Source organism: Dermacentor andersoni, chromosome 1 (assembly GCF_023375885.2).
Source record: "Dermacentor andersoni chromosome 1, qqDerAnde1_hic_scaffold, whole genome shotgun sequence".
Taxonomy (NCBI): Eukaryota; Metazoa; Arthropoda; class Arachnida; order Ixodida; family Ixodidae; genus Dermacentor; species Dermacentor andersoni.
Window position 1 is genome coordinate 371,346,622 of NC_092814.1, and position 18,491 is coordinate 371,365,112.

At 45.2% G+C, this 18,491-nt stretch overlaps 2 protein-coding genes and 1 pseudogene across 3 annotated transcripts in view; 1 reads left to right on the plus strand and 2 right to left on the minus strand.

The window, feature by feature from the left end:
• The window catches only part of Swt1 (Swt1 RNA endoribonuclease), a 129,331-nt gene extending 125,801 nt beyond the window's left edge, over nt 1-3,530 (minus strand). For both annotated transcript variants that reach the window (XM_055063928.2, XM_050166881.3), the window contains exon 1: nt 2,288-3,530. In XM_055063928.2, coding sequence (XP_054919903.2) covers nt 2,288-3,107 — 820 coding nt within the window. In that variant the 5' untranslated portion in view covers nt 3,108-3,530. The remainder of the gene's footprint in view (nt 1-2,287) is intronic.
• A 486-nt stretch (nt 3,531-4,016) lies between these two features.
• On the plus strand, nt 4,017-10,112 carry LOC126516793 (uncharacterized). The gene is made up of 2 exons (XM_050166897.3): nt 4,017-4,395; nt 9,291-10,112. Exons 1-2 carry the CDS (start codon nt 4,206-4,208, stop codon nt 9,458-9,460), a joined length of 360 nt encoding a protein of 119 aa, XP_050022854.2. The 5' UTR covers nt 4,017-4,205; the 3' UTR covers nt 9,461-10,112.
• Nucleotides 10,113-14,012: 3,900 nt separating this feature from the next.
• On the minus strand, nt 14,013-16,643 carry LOC140219838 (uncharacterized; annotated as a pseudogene).
• Between the last annotated feature and the right edge of the window lie 1,848 nt (nt 16,644-18,491).

Sequence of the window (18,491 nt, forward strand, 5' to 3'; positions counted from 1 at the left end):
TTTAGAACTGGAAACAAAAGAAGTTGGAATAATACTGGGTGGGACAAAAATGACAAATATGCCCTATAATACAGCAGGACAAGTGAAGTGAATTTGCCAAACGCACTGGGCAGCGACTGTCGCTAAACTTTCTTGCGCAACGCCTCCCAATGACACTAATGCCAAGTGTGCTCACTCAATGTGACACTGAATTTGCCCGTCAGGCAAGGGTATTATTCTGTGCAGTGGGGGTAAAGACAGGGGCTCTGCAACCAGAGGGGGCGAGCACAGGTTCCACTGCAGGGGGACACTGCTCCTCCAACCCTGAGGGCAGAGCCCCCTCTTGTGTAGTAAAATAAGCCTAGTTAAAAAAAAAAGAAGATAAGTCTTCATAGGCAGCATGAAACCCTGCTCCTGCCTCCCCCACTCAGAATACACTTCCAGAACCCCTGGGTAAAGAAGGAAGTGCCAAAATAGTGTGGAATGTCTGTGTGCATGCTCTGCTAATGAAAACTGGAACTATGCATGTGCTTCATTACTAGGCTGGAGTATTTTGGAACACCACTGTTAAAGAAAAGTGACTACCAAATTTGATGAGAATATTAATGCACTTCACAGAAATGCTGCCAACAGGTGTTCCTTCTTGTGTCAGAATGTCTCACACTGATCAATAACTCTCTGACATCTGCTTTCAACAAACATCTTGTTTCTTTTTGCCAAACAGCAGAGCATCTCTAGCAGTACAGCATCCAGAATGAATAATTACTGTTTCAACAAAGCATGCAGCGGTTCACTATATGGCACAGATGAGTGATGCACTCGTGCACGTTTTCTGGAAACATGACGTGCATGTAGCGCATGCGCCGAGCACTAAGCTGAGACAAGGGCCGCTATCTTGTACACATTCGAAAAGCCGACGTTCAGTTTCACCTCACGCGATTGTCCAAGCCACGCCGATATCGCGGCCCAGGCCAATCATGTGAGGCAAAACCGAATGTTGGCTTTTCGAATGCGTACAAGATAGCGGCCAAGATCTCAATGTGACTGACACTCTGCCTCGATGCATGTTTCCTGGTGTGATATACAATATACCATGCAGATATTTCAGAGCAGTCTACATTGGCGAGACCGGAAATCTAGATAGATGTTTGAAAAAGCACCAGAATGACATCAAGAAGGAAAACAGGTGAACAAATGCCTCAGCGGAGGGATCTGGACACACCATCACATGGGACGGCGCAAGCACCTTGGCGACAGACCGAAATGTGTCATCTCAGTTTCATTTAGAACCACTCATCATTCAAACTACTGGCAACACCCTTAACAGAATGGATGGAAATCTTCACCACATCTATGCGAAGTCACTTATGTCACATATTTAGGAGTACATAAGTTGTTTAAGCGATGACCATTGTCCTCATTGGTTTTGTGATCAAGGTGCCTGTACGGGCACCAAAACACAAATTCTGTCATTATACTGGTCAGCAACAAGAGTTATAATTGCCGCACTAAAATTTCTGTTTGGAATTAAGCGCAAACCCCATGCATGACAGCGATTTAGTGCACGACAGCTTTTGAGCGATGAAACGGGTCATTGCATGAGCAGATCGCTCATTTGTGTCGCTTGATCGCTCGTCGTCCGGAAGTCCTATGAGCAACTAGCCAATAGCGCGAAGCCGGAACTGGATGTACATCAGTCAAGTACTACCGATTGTTGCATGGAATGAGCAAACAACTTATTTGATATGTGCAGTATAACAACATACTGCAAGATTTTAAGAAATATTTTATGCTGCTCTTTATAGTAAAACATATCCAATTAATAAAGCATGTGTCACGCCAGTTTCGGCGTGTATTTGCTGCCCTCATACCAGCAACACCGGGGAGGCGTCGCACACATGAAGTACGGCTTGTAGGTGACCAGCGAACGTGACAGCCATCTCTATTGTGTTGTTTGTTGCCATTGCATGCAGAATCACTTGCATGGGGTTTATACTTTATTTGACCAGAAATTGCTTAAATATTCCTTTTATGACTTGCAATTTTTTTTCTGTGCAGACACACAGGACTGCATTTCTATGAAAAAAATAACGAATTAACAATTACTAGATTTATGAATGCTTGGTCATCATATGTGAGTATATATGTGCAGACAGCGTAACTGTTGCGAATAGGTACCCCACAGGCGCTCGGTTCTACTGCCGCGCATCATGCAGACATTCGTTATAATTATGAGGCGTAAAATAATAAAAGGAATGTCTCGGCCCGCACCTTAAAATATAGCATGCGTGTCATGCAGATAGTGTACCTAGAAAACACCAGGGCGGTCCAGGGCCACCTCTGGGCATCCCCGAGCCTGGTGTGGCTTGCTGCCAGTAGTGGGCAGCGCCGGAAGCTGATGGACCATGGAAGCCCGTCGCTGGACGCTTGGCCGGTCTGGGTGCCTGCGACGGTCCGGTTTCAATGCCATCAGGAACCGCAGGCAGGCCGCCGAAGAGAATGCCAGGGCCTTGTAGGTTCTCTTCACGGCTGCCACGCGGCCTCTTTGCCACCAGCGGCTCGACAGAGCCACGGCTGGTGGACGGCATCGGTGCGGCCGTCGCGGTGTCACGCGCAGTAGCAGATAACCCAGAACCGCCGAACAGTGCCATCATTTTGGACAAAAGCGCCTCTTTTAACGACTTTCGGGGTTTCTCGGCGTCGCCTTGCTGGTGTTCGCCGGTGGTTGTGTCTCTGGAAGGCGCTTCCTTGGCTGGCGCTCTTCGGACGAGTCGCTCGACAATGGGTTCAGCGGTTGATGTGGAAATTATAGAACCCAAAACATCGTACGACGACGACGGTGTCGATGTGGCGGGCGTATTTTTGCCTTCTGCTTCGGGAGCAGCCGATTCGAACTGCTGACAATTCCGACGCATCGGCGACGGATCCCGTACGCCTGGGGACAAACTCGGCAGGAGACGCCTGACCGCGGTCTTGACGCTGCGCTTGCCGACAGTCTTTCGGTCTTCGCAAGGAGACTGTTGATCCGCTTTACCGGCGGCGGCCAAACCACCCACCGCGGCACTGCCTTTGGCCGACACACGTCGTGTCTCGTGCGGAACACCTTTCGACGCTTCTTTCTGATCCATCTTAGCATCGTCCCAGTCAAGCAAGCGTGTTACTGACACCAATCGCGAGAAATTGCTACAAGCGAGCTGTAACGTTGCTTAACAGAGTGGGTCACAATGCTATTATGGGTAGTTTAACCATCACACGGCTCTTTCACTGTTCAAGGGTGGCGCCGGGAAATACTCAAATCTTGCATTGCACGCCAGCGCTACACGGCTTGCACGGTCCCACATGCGCAATAGCTTCCAGATTACGCTAGTTCAACAGTGACATCACCTAAATGCGGTAGCCACAAGCTTATTGGTAGCTTTTCAAGCCACCATTGTTGAGGGCTGCACCATTAGGTAGACAAAAATGTTGCTTCGCAAACCGAGCGCATATAGCAGCCGACACAGACAACCACGGTAACCGCAGTCCACATTATGGTGGTAAAGGCAAAGAAGTGGGAGGGGAACATGAGGGGAAGCTGCTGCTGTTGCCACTGCTTCTACTGCTGATGATGATAAGAGTATTCCCTTTGAAACAGGACTAAGGGCAATACAAGTTTGTATAGGTGTTCTGTGGCAATACCTCCTAAAACATTTAGGAGGTGTTGTTTTTAGCATAGAGTTTCATACAATGTTTTTAGGAGGTGTTGCCAAGGGACGGTGGTAGTAGGACCGGACGGCTAGCGCAACGCTTTGGTCATCGGTCAAGATAAACAAAAAAAGCGATTGGTGGAAAAAATTATTAAGCGATAGGTAGAGCAGGGGTCGTCGCTAGTATAGATAAGGAGTTTTAATGAAGATAGAAAAGATTTAAGAAGAGGTAAGCAAAATGCTGAAGGCCCCTAATCAGCATAATCAGTGCTGGTATCATAATTATAATAATTTGTTTCTTGGCTTCGACCCAGTCTCGGTTCGCGATGTCTCGGTCAAGTCAAGCCAAATACGTAAATTCGTGACCCGTTTGCGTCTTGCCAATTTGGTCTTGCCCGTCTGGCTGGCGACCTGCCTTCATTCTATGACCTGCCGTGCTGTGTTGAATGGCCTAGAATGCTGTGTCTGTAGCTGATTTCTCGGATGTGTGTGTTAAGTTGTGCGGTCCATCACTAGTTTCGCTACTACAAGGTGGAAGCTATGATCACGTCCATTGTACGGTTGGCAGTAGACCCGTGGAGCCGTAGACAGCACCCCATCCGTGTGCCCAAGGTTTCGTGGTTCACCCGGCATCGGAAGTTCACTGTGCTCGTGTTCAGCATCGGAGGCACTTGCCTCTTGTTTAGCCGCGCCATATACGACATGTTCACAAGCTTCTCTGAGCCAGAAAGTACGTTTTTGATCTCAAGTTGTGTAACTGTACCATTTTAGTTTTTGTGTCGCCCAGGCAGCCATGCAGACTTTACCGTTCACTTTTATGAGAGTAATTGTTACAACTTTTAGAGGGCACGAACAAAGCGTCCGTTTTATGTGTTCGCACTGCAGTTCTGCTGCAGTAGAGACGAGCGAAATACTTGCAACTGTCTTTCTTATCGGTATGTCGCGTAAGTCATTATACGTTCTGATTTATTGAGGCATCTGCGATACACATTGCCGGTGTACGCTGCACCTGCCTCGCGAGATTGCGGTCAAATGCGGAGACGCGTGAACACTCGCAGCACTGTTTGTCATGTGTGTTTACGCGTCCTTAGCACAAGGCTACCGCATTTCCTCGCTGACCTGCACTGCGTTTTTCTTCTGCCACCTTGACAGGGTACTGCATCAAAGCATGCTATCCGAGGTGATACAGTTCTGTGGCTGTCTGCAGGTACTTGTGTGCCAGTGTTTGACAGCACCATTCAGTGAAAATAAACTGCGAAAAATACAGTCAATATTTCAGCATATAAGCAACCAAATGAACTGGTGTTTGGCATAAAGGAAGCTCAAGAAGGAGGGTTCCTCAAGATATGTGCTTGGTTGAGTGGCATTTGGAGGCTAACTATTTTGTTACCACTCGTGCCCAAATTGTTCACCAATGATCAAAGATCCTGACCCACAATATCAGCACGTTGAAATCGTTTCTCACGTGGATAGCACTATCCAACAGGTAGCCCAGGAAACTCACCTCAAGAATAATTTTCTTTTGTTTCTGCAGCAATACTGTGATTTTTTACACAACCTTTCGTAACCTGAGGGGCGCACATTGTAGTGAAAAATTGGCCTTTCGCCACTTCAAAAAAAGTCCATGCGGCTCATAGTTATGGTGCCTCAACATCAAATTTTTGTGATCAGAGAACCAGTAGTAAGCCAGAGAATGGCACTACATGGTCAAATCTACTATCTCACAACACTGAAAGATGAACATTGATTAAAATTATTACATTCTGGGCTTTTACATGCGAAAAACTACAATCTGATTGTGAGGTGCGCCATGGTGGGGGACTCAGAATTAATTATAAGGTTCTTTAACGTGCACCTAAATATAACACACAAGTTTTTTTGCAATTTTTTTTTACATCAAAATGCAGCAATGGTGGCCAGTAGCACCACCATGCTGGGTAAGTGGTAATTGAAAGGAAATGGTGGGAGCTGTTGGCTGGTAAGTTCAGCTTTTGACTCTGAGCAGTTTTATTCTTTTCAATCGCTATTCTAGAGGTCTGCCACGCATCCAAAATGAAGAACTGGGCATTTTCACAATGTTTAGAACAGTTGCAGTTTCGGACAAGTGCCAAAGTTGTTCAGAATTGAGCTCCTCCATCAGCTGCTGAACCTCGACGCTGAAAATCGCTAGGACCTTCTTGCTCAAAAACTGGTACCAAATCTTCAACACCAACCCGGAAATAGTTTAGAAAAGGCAATACTGCAACATGTACTCTCTGGAGCACAAAGTTGAACAAGAAACAGATGTTTGCTGTTGAAAATGCAATCTACCTCTTCCTGATGAAGTAAAGGAACTGCTTAACTAGTGTGACTGAAACAAGGACACACAGAGAAGCAAATGCCACAGAACACCTTCTCTGTGTGTCCTCGTTTCAGTCTCACAATTTGAGCATAGTTGTAAAGATGAACGAACTAACCCTCACCTAGGTGTTCCTAATGCTTCATTACATGACACAGGCACCATAAGGTCTAACATATTTGCGTTTTGCACCGTAAAAACGATTGTGTACCATTCAATTTTTTATAGAAGAATTTTCTTGAAATATTATTTCTGTGATTTTTCTTTTTCTTTCTTTTTTTTGTGAGCTTAAACTGTGCAAGGGACGAGACACCGAGGTAGAAGAAGACAGGACGAACGACTGAACCAGTTGTTAGTCTGCGTTCATCCCGTCTTCTTCCTCCTCGGTGTCTCGTCCCTAGCACAGTTTAAGTTCACAAAAAAGTGTCTTATCAACTAGCCTCCCAACACACTCTCGTTGTGAAATGTATGTTCTGAAATTTTTTTCACATTTTATAGTTTCTTATTTTTTCAAGTGGCCACAAAAATGTCAGCTTCAGAAGTTTTTGTAATTATTTATTAAATATATTTCTTCTCTTAATGTACATTTAGAAACACTAATTAGTTTTCAGCAAATTATAATGCTGTATTATATGCTAACAGCCGTGTGTGTGGTGACAAAATGAATTTGTTAAACCCCTGAGAGATGGCCATTGGTATTCAAAGAGTTAACTATTTCGTTGTGTATCACAGTTAGTGCATTTGTGTTCACCAGCAGCTGTATTTTTTTTTCCGCACTAAATGAAATCATGGATTAAAAAAAAAATGCATTAGTGGCTATTCCAGGTTTCACCAACCCTCTGCATTGTTGGTTGTTGAAACATTTATTAAAGCACATTCTCCTCTCCCCTTGACTGTCGTCACAGGGGTTGACGAGGCTGCAGCAGTCCTGACACTTTAGAGTCGGGCTATGAGGCCCGTCTCTGAATTGTTAATTCATCAAGATTTCGCTTTATCATTGGTGGTGCAATTTTGTGTGTAGAAGATAGTCTTTGAAAGGCAGAGTTTTGCTGCTCAATCCAGCATGTGATAGTAGTATTACATCATTACTTGCCTGTATTTACATGGAGACTCAAAAAATCAATAATGCTGAAGTGTTTCACGATTGCAAGCAATATACTGTTGTGTATGACTCCATTGCAAGTAGATTTTATTACATCTGCACGGTTGTCGGTTCCTGTGAAGTCTGCATCCTGGAGACATGGTGCACAATTATGGGCACATCTATTAATGCACCTGGGGTTGTATTCTCAGTCAATTAATTTTGCCATAACAAAGTTGCACTAGCAGGAAAAATAAAAGTGAAAGTGTGAATTTTGCCAGGGACTCTATGATTTAGCTGTGAAAATTACTTCACAGATTTCTGGAACACTCCTGGTGAATAACATCTTGTCAATAAGCAGGTATAAGCAGAATCCCGCTAGAAACTCAACCATGTATGTAGTAGCAACAACTTGATTTGGGCAAGTTGGTTCATCTTCAGTAAAACTTGAAGCAGTGCAAAGAAGATGAGGACAGGAATCGAAAACAAACGCAAGACTAGCTGTCCAGCTGTGTTTGTTTTTCATTCCTGTCCTCATCTTCTTCGCACTGCTTCAAGTTTTGTTCAAACTCAACCAGTATTTACAGAATCAAAAGCACTGGCATGTACAGTAGCGGTTGCAAAAATAAATTGTGTAATTGAACTTTGCTAATAGATAACTAAGGGCACTTCAGGATAACAGACTGCGTTACTCCAACCTACTATACTAACATCATGTTGTTGGTTGCATTTGCCTACGATATACCACTTTTTAAAAATGTTTGGTTGAAGTTACGAAAAGGTGTGGTCACACAATTGACTTTTTCAGTGCTCTGGGAATCAAGTTACAACAAATGATAGAGTACATAAACTATTCAAGTCTAAGGGCCGATTTGAAGATCCATATGCAGAAAACCAATGTTCAATAGCCTGGCAAGGGAACAAGGACTCCAGGTTGACAGTTGGCCTCTTTAAGCAGGGAAGGAATGTTTACTTAGACCAGACATACAACGTGCAGGACAGACCTGGAGCATGAGAAGAAAATTTCCAGACATATTTGAATAAAATTTGTTTGAATTGCATACGAGGTAGGGCAAATCACAAACTTCAGCTGATCACTGTTGTCAAAGAGACAACAGTATATAGTCAGTGCATTTTGCCTGTACCTACTCACGAAGACAAATCTTTGAGGGTAACGATGGGAGGAAGGGCTGCCCAATGGGCATGGAGCGGAAGATTACATGTGCAAGAGACAGGAAAATGACATTGTGGATTAGAGAGCAAATTGGTGTTTCTGATATTCTAGTTATGATTGTAGCTAAAAGGACACGTAAAAAGAAACACAAGATCAGTTTATAGTGGTTAAGTGTCATTAAGATTATTTTTAGAAAATTATATTTTCGTTAATTTTGTAATTTGAGGTTGATCACAAGAAGAGAAAGTAAACGCCAAACTTCCATTTCTTGAATTTCACGTTGACACCCAGTGCCGATATGTCAGTGTGAGGTCGTACGTTTCAAAGTATGTTTACATATTTGGGCTGAAAACTATTGGAAACCGGCAAAGTTCAGTCTTTGGCTCCTTTAGAATACAATCTAATTCATCTTTACTGTACCGACAAAAAATTAAGTAGGCCCAAGCAGACGGTGTCAAAATTCATGATGTCAGGGCACGCTGGTGCTGGAACTTCCAGGCGACATTGCCAGCCATCTTTTGTTTTCAGTCTTTTCTGGCTTGCCAAGCTTCCTCTCGCGGTAAGAGTGACATTTTTTGTTTATAGAAGCCGTCATCTGCTAGTAAAACTCAACTCAAATTTCTGTTTAATGACCTTTGAAGAAGTAGAGTTGTTGCAGATCGTGAAGTGCATAGAGCAGATAACCAGCTTACGAAAATGGATGCTAAGGGAAGGGAAACACATATGATGATGCAAGTATGGTAAGATTTAGAAATTTGTAAGCATAGGCATTTGACGTGCAGTGGGCATGAAAGATGGGGCTTATTGTAATGGCGTACAAAAAGTGTGACAAAAAACTGGTATACATTTGGACTGCAAAATGCTATGGTTATTGTGGCAAACTTTCTGGTAAGAGAAATTTTGAGCAAGAAAGAGCAATATTTTTTTGAATAAGTAGGGCCAGTAAGTGAGTGCGGCAAGTGTGATAGCAGTTTGTGCCCCTGCAAAATGCTGGTGCCCTGTGTGACCATGTTGCATTGCATACCTGCGCAGCATCCAGGGAACATCAGTTGGACCTGGGCATCCTTATGCAGCAGACATTTTGGCGCAAGGAGGGCGAGCGGCCCAGGAGCTTAAAAGAAGCACTCATCGAGCAAGAAATGATTCGCGAGAAGCAGCGGAAAGAAAAGGAGCAGCAAGCAGCACTGGCGGCCCAGATGTGACTGCTATTTTTTCTTGCAAGTTGTCCGGGTCACATCCTTCTCGGGACAGAGTTGGGATGGTCTTGAGGACTGTGCGCTTCCATTAGGGGGTACTTCTCCCACCCATCCTTGTTCACTTTTGCCCAGTTTGATCCCCAGCACCTCCAGCGATGTCAGTGCTTTAGGCTGCACCACTTCCGAGTCTTGTCAGAGCCAGTGATGGTACCTGAGGTGCATGCTGCAGAGAAAGCGGGGTGACATTTAAATGGACCCACTAGGTTGCGGTGCACACTCTCGGCTCCTGTGACCAGACAGCAGCAAGCCTCAACCTGGTGTCCACCTGGAATATGAGCCTTGTGTTTTCAGAAGGTCGCAGTCGACAAATTCTTTGGGGATCAAGCTGATAGGACCTCTAGGTGAGACCCTACTGGAAAGCTTTGCCAGAACTCGAGCTTCAATGGCATCTATGTACCTATGTTGGAGGATGTTCAGAGAATGCTGAGAAGTAGTGCATCTGATCAAGGCAGTTCACATTGGGTGTAGTAGAGTGTTACAGTGCCCTTCTGCAGGAAACGCCCTGTGCTTTTCTAATTCTGTTGGAAGCTTAGTCCACTGGTGATACTTATTGATGCGAGCCCCTCTCTGATATATAATAAAGCTCTTGGTAATGTTCTTTATGTGCTTTATTCTTTCCTACTTGACAAATTACAAAGGAATTCTTTTCATTAAAACACTTAAGCACACTTTTAGCTCTACAAAAGTGTGGCTAGATTAATGCGGCAGGTGACAGAAAAACCACAAGGCCTGTTGGTGCTGCTTGCACAAAATAGAGAGGCGAAAGGAAGTAGCCTGAATGTGTGCCAACTTGCACATATAGGAAATAGCTGCTGAATTTGTTTTGGAAGTGGTGGTGACATCACTAGGCAGCACTTGGCCATACTTGTGAGCCCGGTCATGGTTCTTAGTAGTAATGGATGACTGCACAGACTCAGTTCAGTGCTTGCAGCAAAGGGCTCATTTATACAGACTGTTGCCACCAACCAAAGGGAAAGGTTTACCACATTCGCACACATTATGCTATGAGGCAACACTCGAATGGTTAATGGTAAATGACCAAATACATAATGCCTCATAATCTTCCAGCACAACAACTACACAAAGACGAAAAAGAAGGCACCATCTATCAACTGAAGCTTTAATGCAAGCACATGGCCAATATATGCAACGTAGATTGCACCAAAGCAGGGAAAAACAAAACCAACATCTTGTAAAGAGGATACATAAAAATCATGTTTACCGTATTTACTCGATTCTAAGCACCCCCTTTTTTTCATGATCGCGATGCCCAAAGTGAGGAGGAGTGCTTAGATTCGAAAAATCTAGAATGACCCCCCCTCCCTCATTTCGCAGCGATATCACAACGAGATGGGTGCGAGAAATAACATTTTATTTTGCAAACATCCAAAAGAAAAACCGGTGAAGACAGTGAACCCACCGTTTGTGTCGGATGCTCAGTCACTGTCACTGCCGCTCACGAGTCCGTGCGGCTCTGTAGTCCAGCTGTGCGGCAAGATCGCGCCGCGGACGCCGTTCCACATCAGGACTCCGACGGCTCCAGCTCGATGACAAAGCGAGCAAGCGCGCTAGGCGGCCTTGGCTGCGCGCTCTTCCTAACAAATAGGGGAGTGCTTAGATTCGCATGCAAACTTTTTTTCCCAATTGTTTCGCGAAAATAGAGGGGGGTGCTTAGAATCGCGAAAATACGGTAATTACATGTGATAAAACAAAAAGTTGAATTGATCCTGTGTTAGTGTGATGGAAGGCTGACTTGTGCATTTGTGCGCCTGCTTATGGATGTGAAAAGCTTCAGCTATCTCATGCGTACACTGCCCTCTGTGCTTCATAACGATGGCAGTACTATTGAAAAGAGGCATGTAACCACAAGTGTGACAGTGGCTAGATGAGAGCTGGGTGTGCCCTTTAATTGAAATGTGGTGTTCTTTGAGGCATGTGTTGAGGCCATGTGTTTGCATTAAAGCTTCAGTTGATAGAGAGCACTTGTGGCCGTCTCTTCTTTTTTGTCTTTGTCTAGTTGTGCTGACAGACCATGAACATATTCCAGCTCGCGCAGTTCTCGTTACTTTTGCAGTACATAATGTCTGTGCAAGGCTCCTCCTAGTTTGACCAGTGTTGCAGAAAGCGCCACAGGAGAAAGTTTCAACAGGTTGACCAGAATGCACCGGAAGTAAGTATTCTTGACTTAGGCAGCGCAGAATAATGGAGATGGAGGGGAAGCAAATGCACGACACAGTGCAGACTATCAAGTGAGAATTTAACGAAAAAACACAGCTATATAGATGCGCTGAAAAACGCGGCCCAAGAAAAAGTTAGAAAGCAAAACTTTTTAGTTCCAACATCATATAGTGGTAGGCATCCAAGTAATCTAACTCTGCAGCATGCTGCATAATGGATGGCCTCGTGACGCAACTTTCACCCGATTTGCTTATAAAACATGCCTCTTCTGTTTCTCGTGCCGCCTTGTCTTCGACTCTCAATAGTACACTTGTTTCAGCAAAGGTTGGTGTGTCCAAAGTTAGTATATGTTGCCAAAGTGTTTCTAGCTGTGGCACTCAAGACCCAACGAAACATTATGCCAAACTGCAACAAACACATGTATAAAAGTTCTGTGTGCATAAATTGTCACACATCTTATGTGCTGTGCAATTCTGTTTGTATGAGCCCATGGCAAAAGTAATGAGCAACTGTTTTCCACAAGTTGTTGCTCATTACCTACGAAAAGAAAGGTGCACCATTATGCACTTAATCCCGCTCAATTCACTTTTGTGTGTGTGCATGCTTGTGGAAGCAACTTCCAATAGCATCTATTTGTAATTGTAAAGCTAGCTTTTCTGCTAGACAGTTTGGCCAACTAATAGCAGCGTAATCATTTTTGCAAACAGCCTGTACAAGCACAGTTTGCTTGTGTTATGGCACGTAAAATGTAGATTTTGCTCTTGTGATGAAACCATGTGCAAGATAGAAGCCCCAGCATGTGCAAATGGCATATATTTTAGTTTGAACTGCGACCTGTGCTGTTGTTAGTTGGGCAAATGTGCAGTGCAGAGAAGCACGCTTGCAAATGTGAAAAGAGTCCATTAGTCAGCCCATCGATGGTTCATTAACTGACAGCCTGTTTCCTGTCCTCTGACTTTCACATTTAATACCCCTTGCAGCCAAAAGGGGGAGAGAATGATAATGCCATTATGTTGTGCACTCAAGCCTGTCTGAACAAATCAGAAAAGGCCAGAACTTGTGCTACTTGGCATTCGATGCCAGGCTTTTGAGGCTGCAGCGAGCTTAGCAACTGGCTGCATAGCAATGGTGCATTCCATGGTAAAGCAACCACGCATTCCATACTAAGCAGCCACAAGCAGTGTTCCCATCTGCCTTTTCAGATCCTCATGTTCAGGTATATGTTATCATCATAAGGGGAACGATGGATTCAAAAGGTACCACTTGCAAAGCTGCCCTTTCTATTTGAAAGTATGGTTGAGCAACTAACTACACCACGAACATTATGCTTACCCCTTTAAATGAGTACCGACATATTTTCATTGTTGTACAAACTCAAGCACAGCACTTTTTGCACCTATGAAGGCCGGAAAACATCGCAATGTCATGACACAGAGAAAAAATTGCAGATGTCATGTAGTAATCAGGCTAGCTTCGATGACGTTGCTCATAAAAAGTACTGCTGCACACAGTTTCTTGTGACCAAGCATGTATGTGGCAGCCACACTGATTGTAGGAACAGAATGTGCCAATGTACTACTGCGTCGCGACCTCTTGGGCATCAAACCTGGTTCATAGCAAAAGGTACAGTAAATTAAAATTTAGGGTGCTCCAACACCTTCTAGGATCGAAACCTTTGTTTAATGGAAAATAATGATAAGTTGAAAGTGGCACATTAGTACTCGGTTTAAGCTGTTTGAGAAAATCTATTCACAATTTTCTTAATGTAGGAAAGACAACTACGAGATTTGATCAGTTTAATGCAGCAGTGTACATACTAAAATGAATCGAAGCAGTAATTGCACAATTACTAACCTTAGACCGCATTTAATGGAAAGAGACGATCGGTTCTAATTTTAGACTTGAAACCTGTCGTTCAAAGAGTCTGTAACCACTTGCACAGGGCTGAAGAGAGATGAATTAACATGTTCTTGCCAGTTTTATTCAGAAAATCGAAACCGAAACGCTGAAAAGTGCACGCATGAGTGATGCGACCATTTTGGCCTTGCCGTCACGCAATGCACGAAGCAGGGGATATCGCAGCTTGGTAAAGGAGACTGGGAGGCAGAAACGTGACTTGCGGGTGTCTGCTAGGGGCATGACAGTTGCACATTCTGGCATTTCAGCTTCAATATCATGGTGTGAAATTGGCCAGAATGCATTGCTCTGTAGACCGATTCTACTATTTTTGCAACTCCGCTGCTGCCACAAAATATGCTGGTAGTCTTTAGCAGGCCGAGGTTAACCACAGTAAGATACACGTTGTGTTTGTGCCATGACAAACCCAGGGTTCGTACACAATATTTCGCTGAAAATTCAAGGACATTTCAAGGATTTCAAGGATGCAAAAAGGCAGAATTCAAGGAGTGTTAGCATAATTTTATTTCCTCACGTGACTTAGGAAAGGAGCCCTATTTTCGCATTAATTTCTCTTTCAAGAGCTGTTATCTCTGCTTCTTTTTCTTTGGCTGTTCGACGGAAACTGTTGGCCTTGACAAGACAAGTCAGGTCATTTTTTGCTTCGGCGTCTTCCGAAAAGCGATCCGCTGACTCCTGCAAGCACTTAAGAGTTTTTTGGAGCTTTGTCTTCTTTTCTTGCATGCTCTGTAGCTCTAGCTCGAGTTCTTTTCTCTTCAACGTTACCTGCTGTGCTACAGCTTGCTTCTTCTGTTCGTCCATGTATAACGCATACCTATGCCTGGCTTGGCGCACTGATGACTTCAATTCTTTCGACAGGGGAACGTTAAGCAGCCCACCGTGGGTTTTCACGGCCTCGCAGATGACTCGTTGTGAGATATAAGAGAGCTCTGCCATATTTTCGACCGCGATCTGCTTGTTTACACTGAAACCTCTTTCTACTGACGCCTGCCCATGGCTAAGCAAGAGAAGGACCTTCAGTACTTCCCACAACATCGAGAACGCCGGGTCATGCTTCAAAAGGCGCACGAAGAGAACGTCAAGGCGTTCCTGGTCTCTTTCATAGTTTTGCAGTTCATGCCGTTTTTCTTGGCAGAACTGAATGTACTGTGCACACACAATATCCCTCTTGTGCTCAGAAAGAAGCTTGCTGTCAATTAAACAGTTAAGAACAACTTTCAGCTTCCCAAGGCACATTTCTGTCTTTGACATCTCTCTGGGGTCGAAACATGACAACCCTCGAACCAGAGGGTACCTAATAGGACTTCTCTCCATGATTTTCAGGATCATGTTCACAATGAACTTCCGACACTCACCCCTAAATTCAAAGACACACTTGGTACTCGCTTTTCCGCTCTTTGAGATCTTCTCAGCCACTCGTCCAACGTCCACCTTCTCAAGTGACGTGTAATTGGCAGTATCATGAACATCAATTCGCAGCAGTTTCGTGATGCTCGTGGCTTCTGTCAACACCGTGCGCTTCATGAACCTTGCAAGGAGGCTCCTCAAGACAGTTTCAAGCTCTTTCGCTAAAAAAAATGTCTTTGGAGAATCACTCTGAAAAACAGTCAAGAAAGGCTGCACAACCATTGCAACGTTTAGGGAAAAGTTCAGTTTCGCAAGTGCAAGCTGGTCCTTTAGAAAATCACTGACGTTCTCATACGCTCTACATTTCGGCAAGGGTAGCCTATGGTCGCTCACTGCTTCGGTGTAGTGCCTCAAATGCTCCCACATAGCCAGGGCTCTCTCCAGTACTGGCACGTTCTCGACCCAACGGTGGGGTACGAAAGGAAGTGGAAACAGCTTGCTCCTTGTTTCTTCAACAAAATCTTCACGGCGGGCCGGTGCATCATGGAAGAGTGAGAATAAGCTCGACAGAAAAGTGTCAACTGGCCAGCTCGTCGCATGCATTCCTGCTTTGTAAGCATTATGCACTGTGTGCAAGCCACATGAACCAATATCCAAGCACTGAACTTGAAAGTCATTCTTCATGTGCTGCTGCAACTTGTTGAAAAGACTCCAGTTGACATTCGGGCCGTCCATCGAGAGCTGCACAATCCTGCTCAGGGGAAATGACGCGAGTGTTTCCGTCAATTTCTGCATAAGGTCGTCCGCTGTGCTGTGACCCATGAATGCCGAAGTCAGGTATCTGGTTATCACCTCACAGTTGTTCCACAATCTGACGTGAACATCAAGTTGTTTTCTTTGCAGGTATTCATTCAAGGTTTCGTCAAAAAGCACAACAAAATTGTCAGACTTCTCCATCATTTGTTGTACCTGCGAAGTGAAAAATGGGCGTAGACCGTGGCACGCGACGTACGCGCATTTTTTCTCGGAGCAAGAAGCTTCTCGCGACCTCGCTATCCGGAAACATCTTTTGGAATAGCTGAGAAATGGATCCACTGGAGCTGTAGGAGTAGTGTGACGACACAACTTTCATCGTCCACAAAATCTCGGCTTCGATCACGGAATCATGCTTTCTACAGTCTTCGTCAAGTGTCGCAGCCCGAGAGGAAGTTGCCGTGGTTTCACGCTTACGAGGAGCAGCGGACGTCAGATTTCCAGCTTGCACGAAACTTGCGACGGATGAGCAGCCTTCACCTGCTGCAGTTTTGGATCGGTGCTTCGCGCCTTTCTGGTGGCTCTTCAAGGCAGATTCCCCCATCGTTGCAATGTCGACCGTCTTCTGACACATTGCGCACTTTGCTCGATAAGGATCACTTGGTTCCGGTCTTACCCAGTGACGATAGTCCGTATGTTGCAGCCACGCAGACTGAAACTTGCACTTCCCGCCTGGCATCTTGTCAGAGCAAACACACAAAGCAAACGCGAACTTCACTGAAATGGCGCGCACGAGGCCGACAGACGGTCCAACTATAGCGCCTAAAAGAGCACTCACTAGTGCGCCGAGCGCGGGTGTCGCGGTAGCACCGAAAGTGACGCCTGCCGCCGCCGGCCGCTTGGTGCGCTGCACTACGAGACTGTGCCAGACCATGCTGATGCTTGGGCGGACTTCAGGCGAGACACGACGCGAGCCTCCCCATTTGCCCGGCGATCTGCCTCTGTTATGTTCTTGTCTCAATCCGCGATACATTCGGGGTCTGCGGACGCGCTGGGTAATGAGAGGAGCCGTTTCTTTCCACGTCTCTGTCTGGGAAATCGCAGTTTCGCAACCTGTCTAAAGTTTCTTTTGACAGACGAGCGCACACATAGACGCAAAGCACCCACTCACAAGAAGAAATGACTGCAACGAAAGCAGCAGCAAGGCGCGAACTGAACTACGCATTGCAATCAACGCATCGCAAACGAACGCCAGTCGAACTCCCCACGGTTTAGCATGGTGCCGACAGGCATCGCCGTCTGGTGGCCCGCGATGGCAGGCATCACTGCCCGTGCCAACGTCGCGCGTTGCAGACGCTCGGTGGACGGTGCACTAGAGTATATTCTAGGCACTATAACCGACCGAGCGATATGCCTCGCATTGGATTGGATTCGATTTCCGATGCATATTAGTTGCCAGACGACGTAGGGGCTGCGGGATTTAAAACCGAAACTTCTTGATGTTGCCCTTCAGTCAACACAGATTGTTTACATGGGCATTCGTAAGCGAAAGGGCCTTTAAAATCAGCGTGACTTGCAGAGGTACGTCGCTAATTTTCTCTATCGGAACAAATCCTACGGGATTTTCAAGGATTACAAGGAGCTCACGGGTATTCAAGTAGTTTCAAGGGCCCTTGAACTTATACTGTCAATATCAAGGATATTCAAGGGTTTCAAGGGGCTGTGCGAACCCTGCAAACCCACCCAGGTCAAAAGCCAGGAAGGGGAGGCGAGAATAAAATTATTCTACCTTAGGAGCGGAGCTGAGGAGACTCGCCTCCCCGACTTCCCTAAATTCACTAGAAAAATTCACAATGGCATTCCCCTCAACGTTACCTTGGAACTCCCAGTATACAGTCGAACATCATGTCCAGAGGGGCCTGGTACGGACTTGCGACCTTGGGACCCTCTTCTGCGTATCCTTCTTGTAATCATGCTTTAAAATTATTATTTTTTTATTGATTGATTGAATGCCTCTACAATGAAGACTGGTAGAACAAATTTGCCTGTACAAGAAAGAAATTTAGGCATCCCCTGGCAGTTTAGCGGTTGCCTTACGACGAATGGCAGTTGACAGTTGAGTGGCAGTTGACAAGCATGCCACTATCAAAAGTAGTCCCACTTCACTGCTCCGGCAATCGCTCGACTAGTATGCTGCTTGTTTCAGTGCATCAGTGCATGCAATGGCTGACAAATGCATCGCAGTTGGTGATTTGATCATAAGTGACGACCGACAATGTATTCAAAGCCAGCCGGGGGGTAGGTAAGGATGCGAAAGTCAACAAAGGCAATAGTGATGAAGATCCTGTAGACTAACCAAGAAATCTCACGGCAAAAGAGGCGATAGCGACATTTGACAATCTGCAGCTTTACTTTGTGTAGCTCCTATGTTTTGCTGCAAAGCATGCCGTGAATCTTGGTACAATAAGCTTGGCTGCAGTTGCTAATTTTGTCCAAGTGTGCACCTAGAATTAGCAATTATTCTACGAAGTCTCTCCTGAATTATGCTAAATAAAGATTTACTTTTGGTGAATGTGGTTAGCCTGCTCTAGGGTAAGCAGTACGGTGCACGACCTTCACAGCGAAGTGACTTGTACATATAACGAAGAATACTAGAGGTTCCAAGCACTTTGTCATAAAGGCGTTGACAGTAGTGGGAAAGCAGCAAGGACTACTGTCATCGTGGCACTAGCAGGCCCGCTATGCACACGCTTTGAACCTGTTGCAATTGCCATTAACAGTG

Bases quoted from the DNA above. Each gene is read 5' to 3' on its own strand.
- LOC126516793 (XM_050166897.3), top strand. From the start codon at position 4,206: ATGATCACGTCCATTGTACGGTTGGCAGTAGACCCGTGGAGCCGTAGA. The intron at 4,396-9,290 runs GTACGTTTTTGA...ATACCTGCGCAG, and splicing joins AAGCTTCTCTGAGCCAGAAA to CATCCAGGGAACATCAGTTG.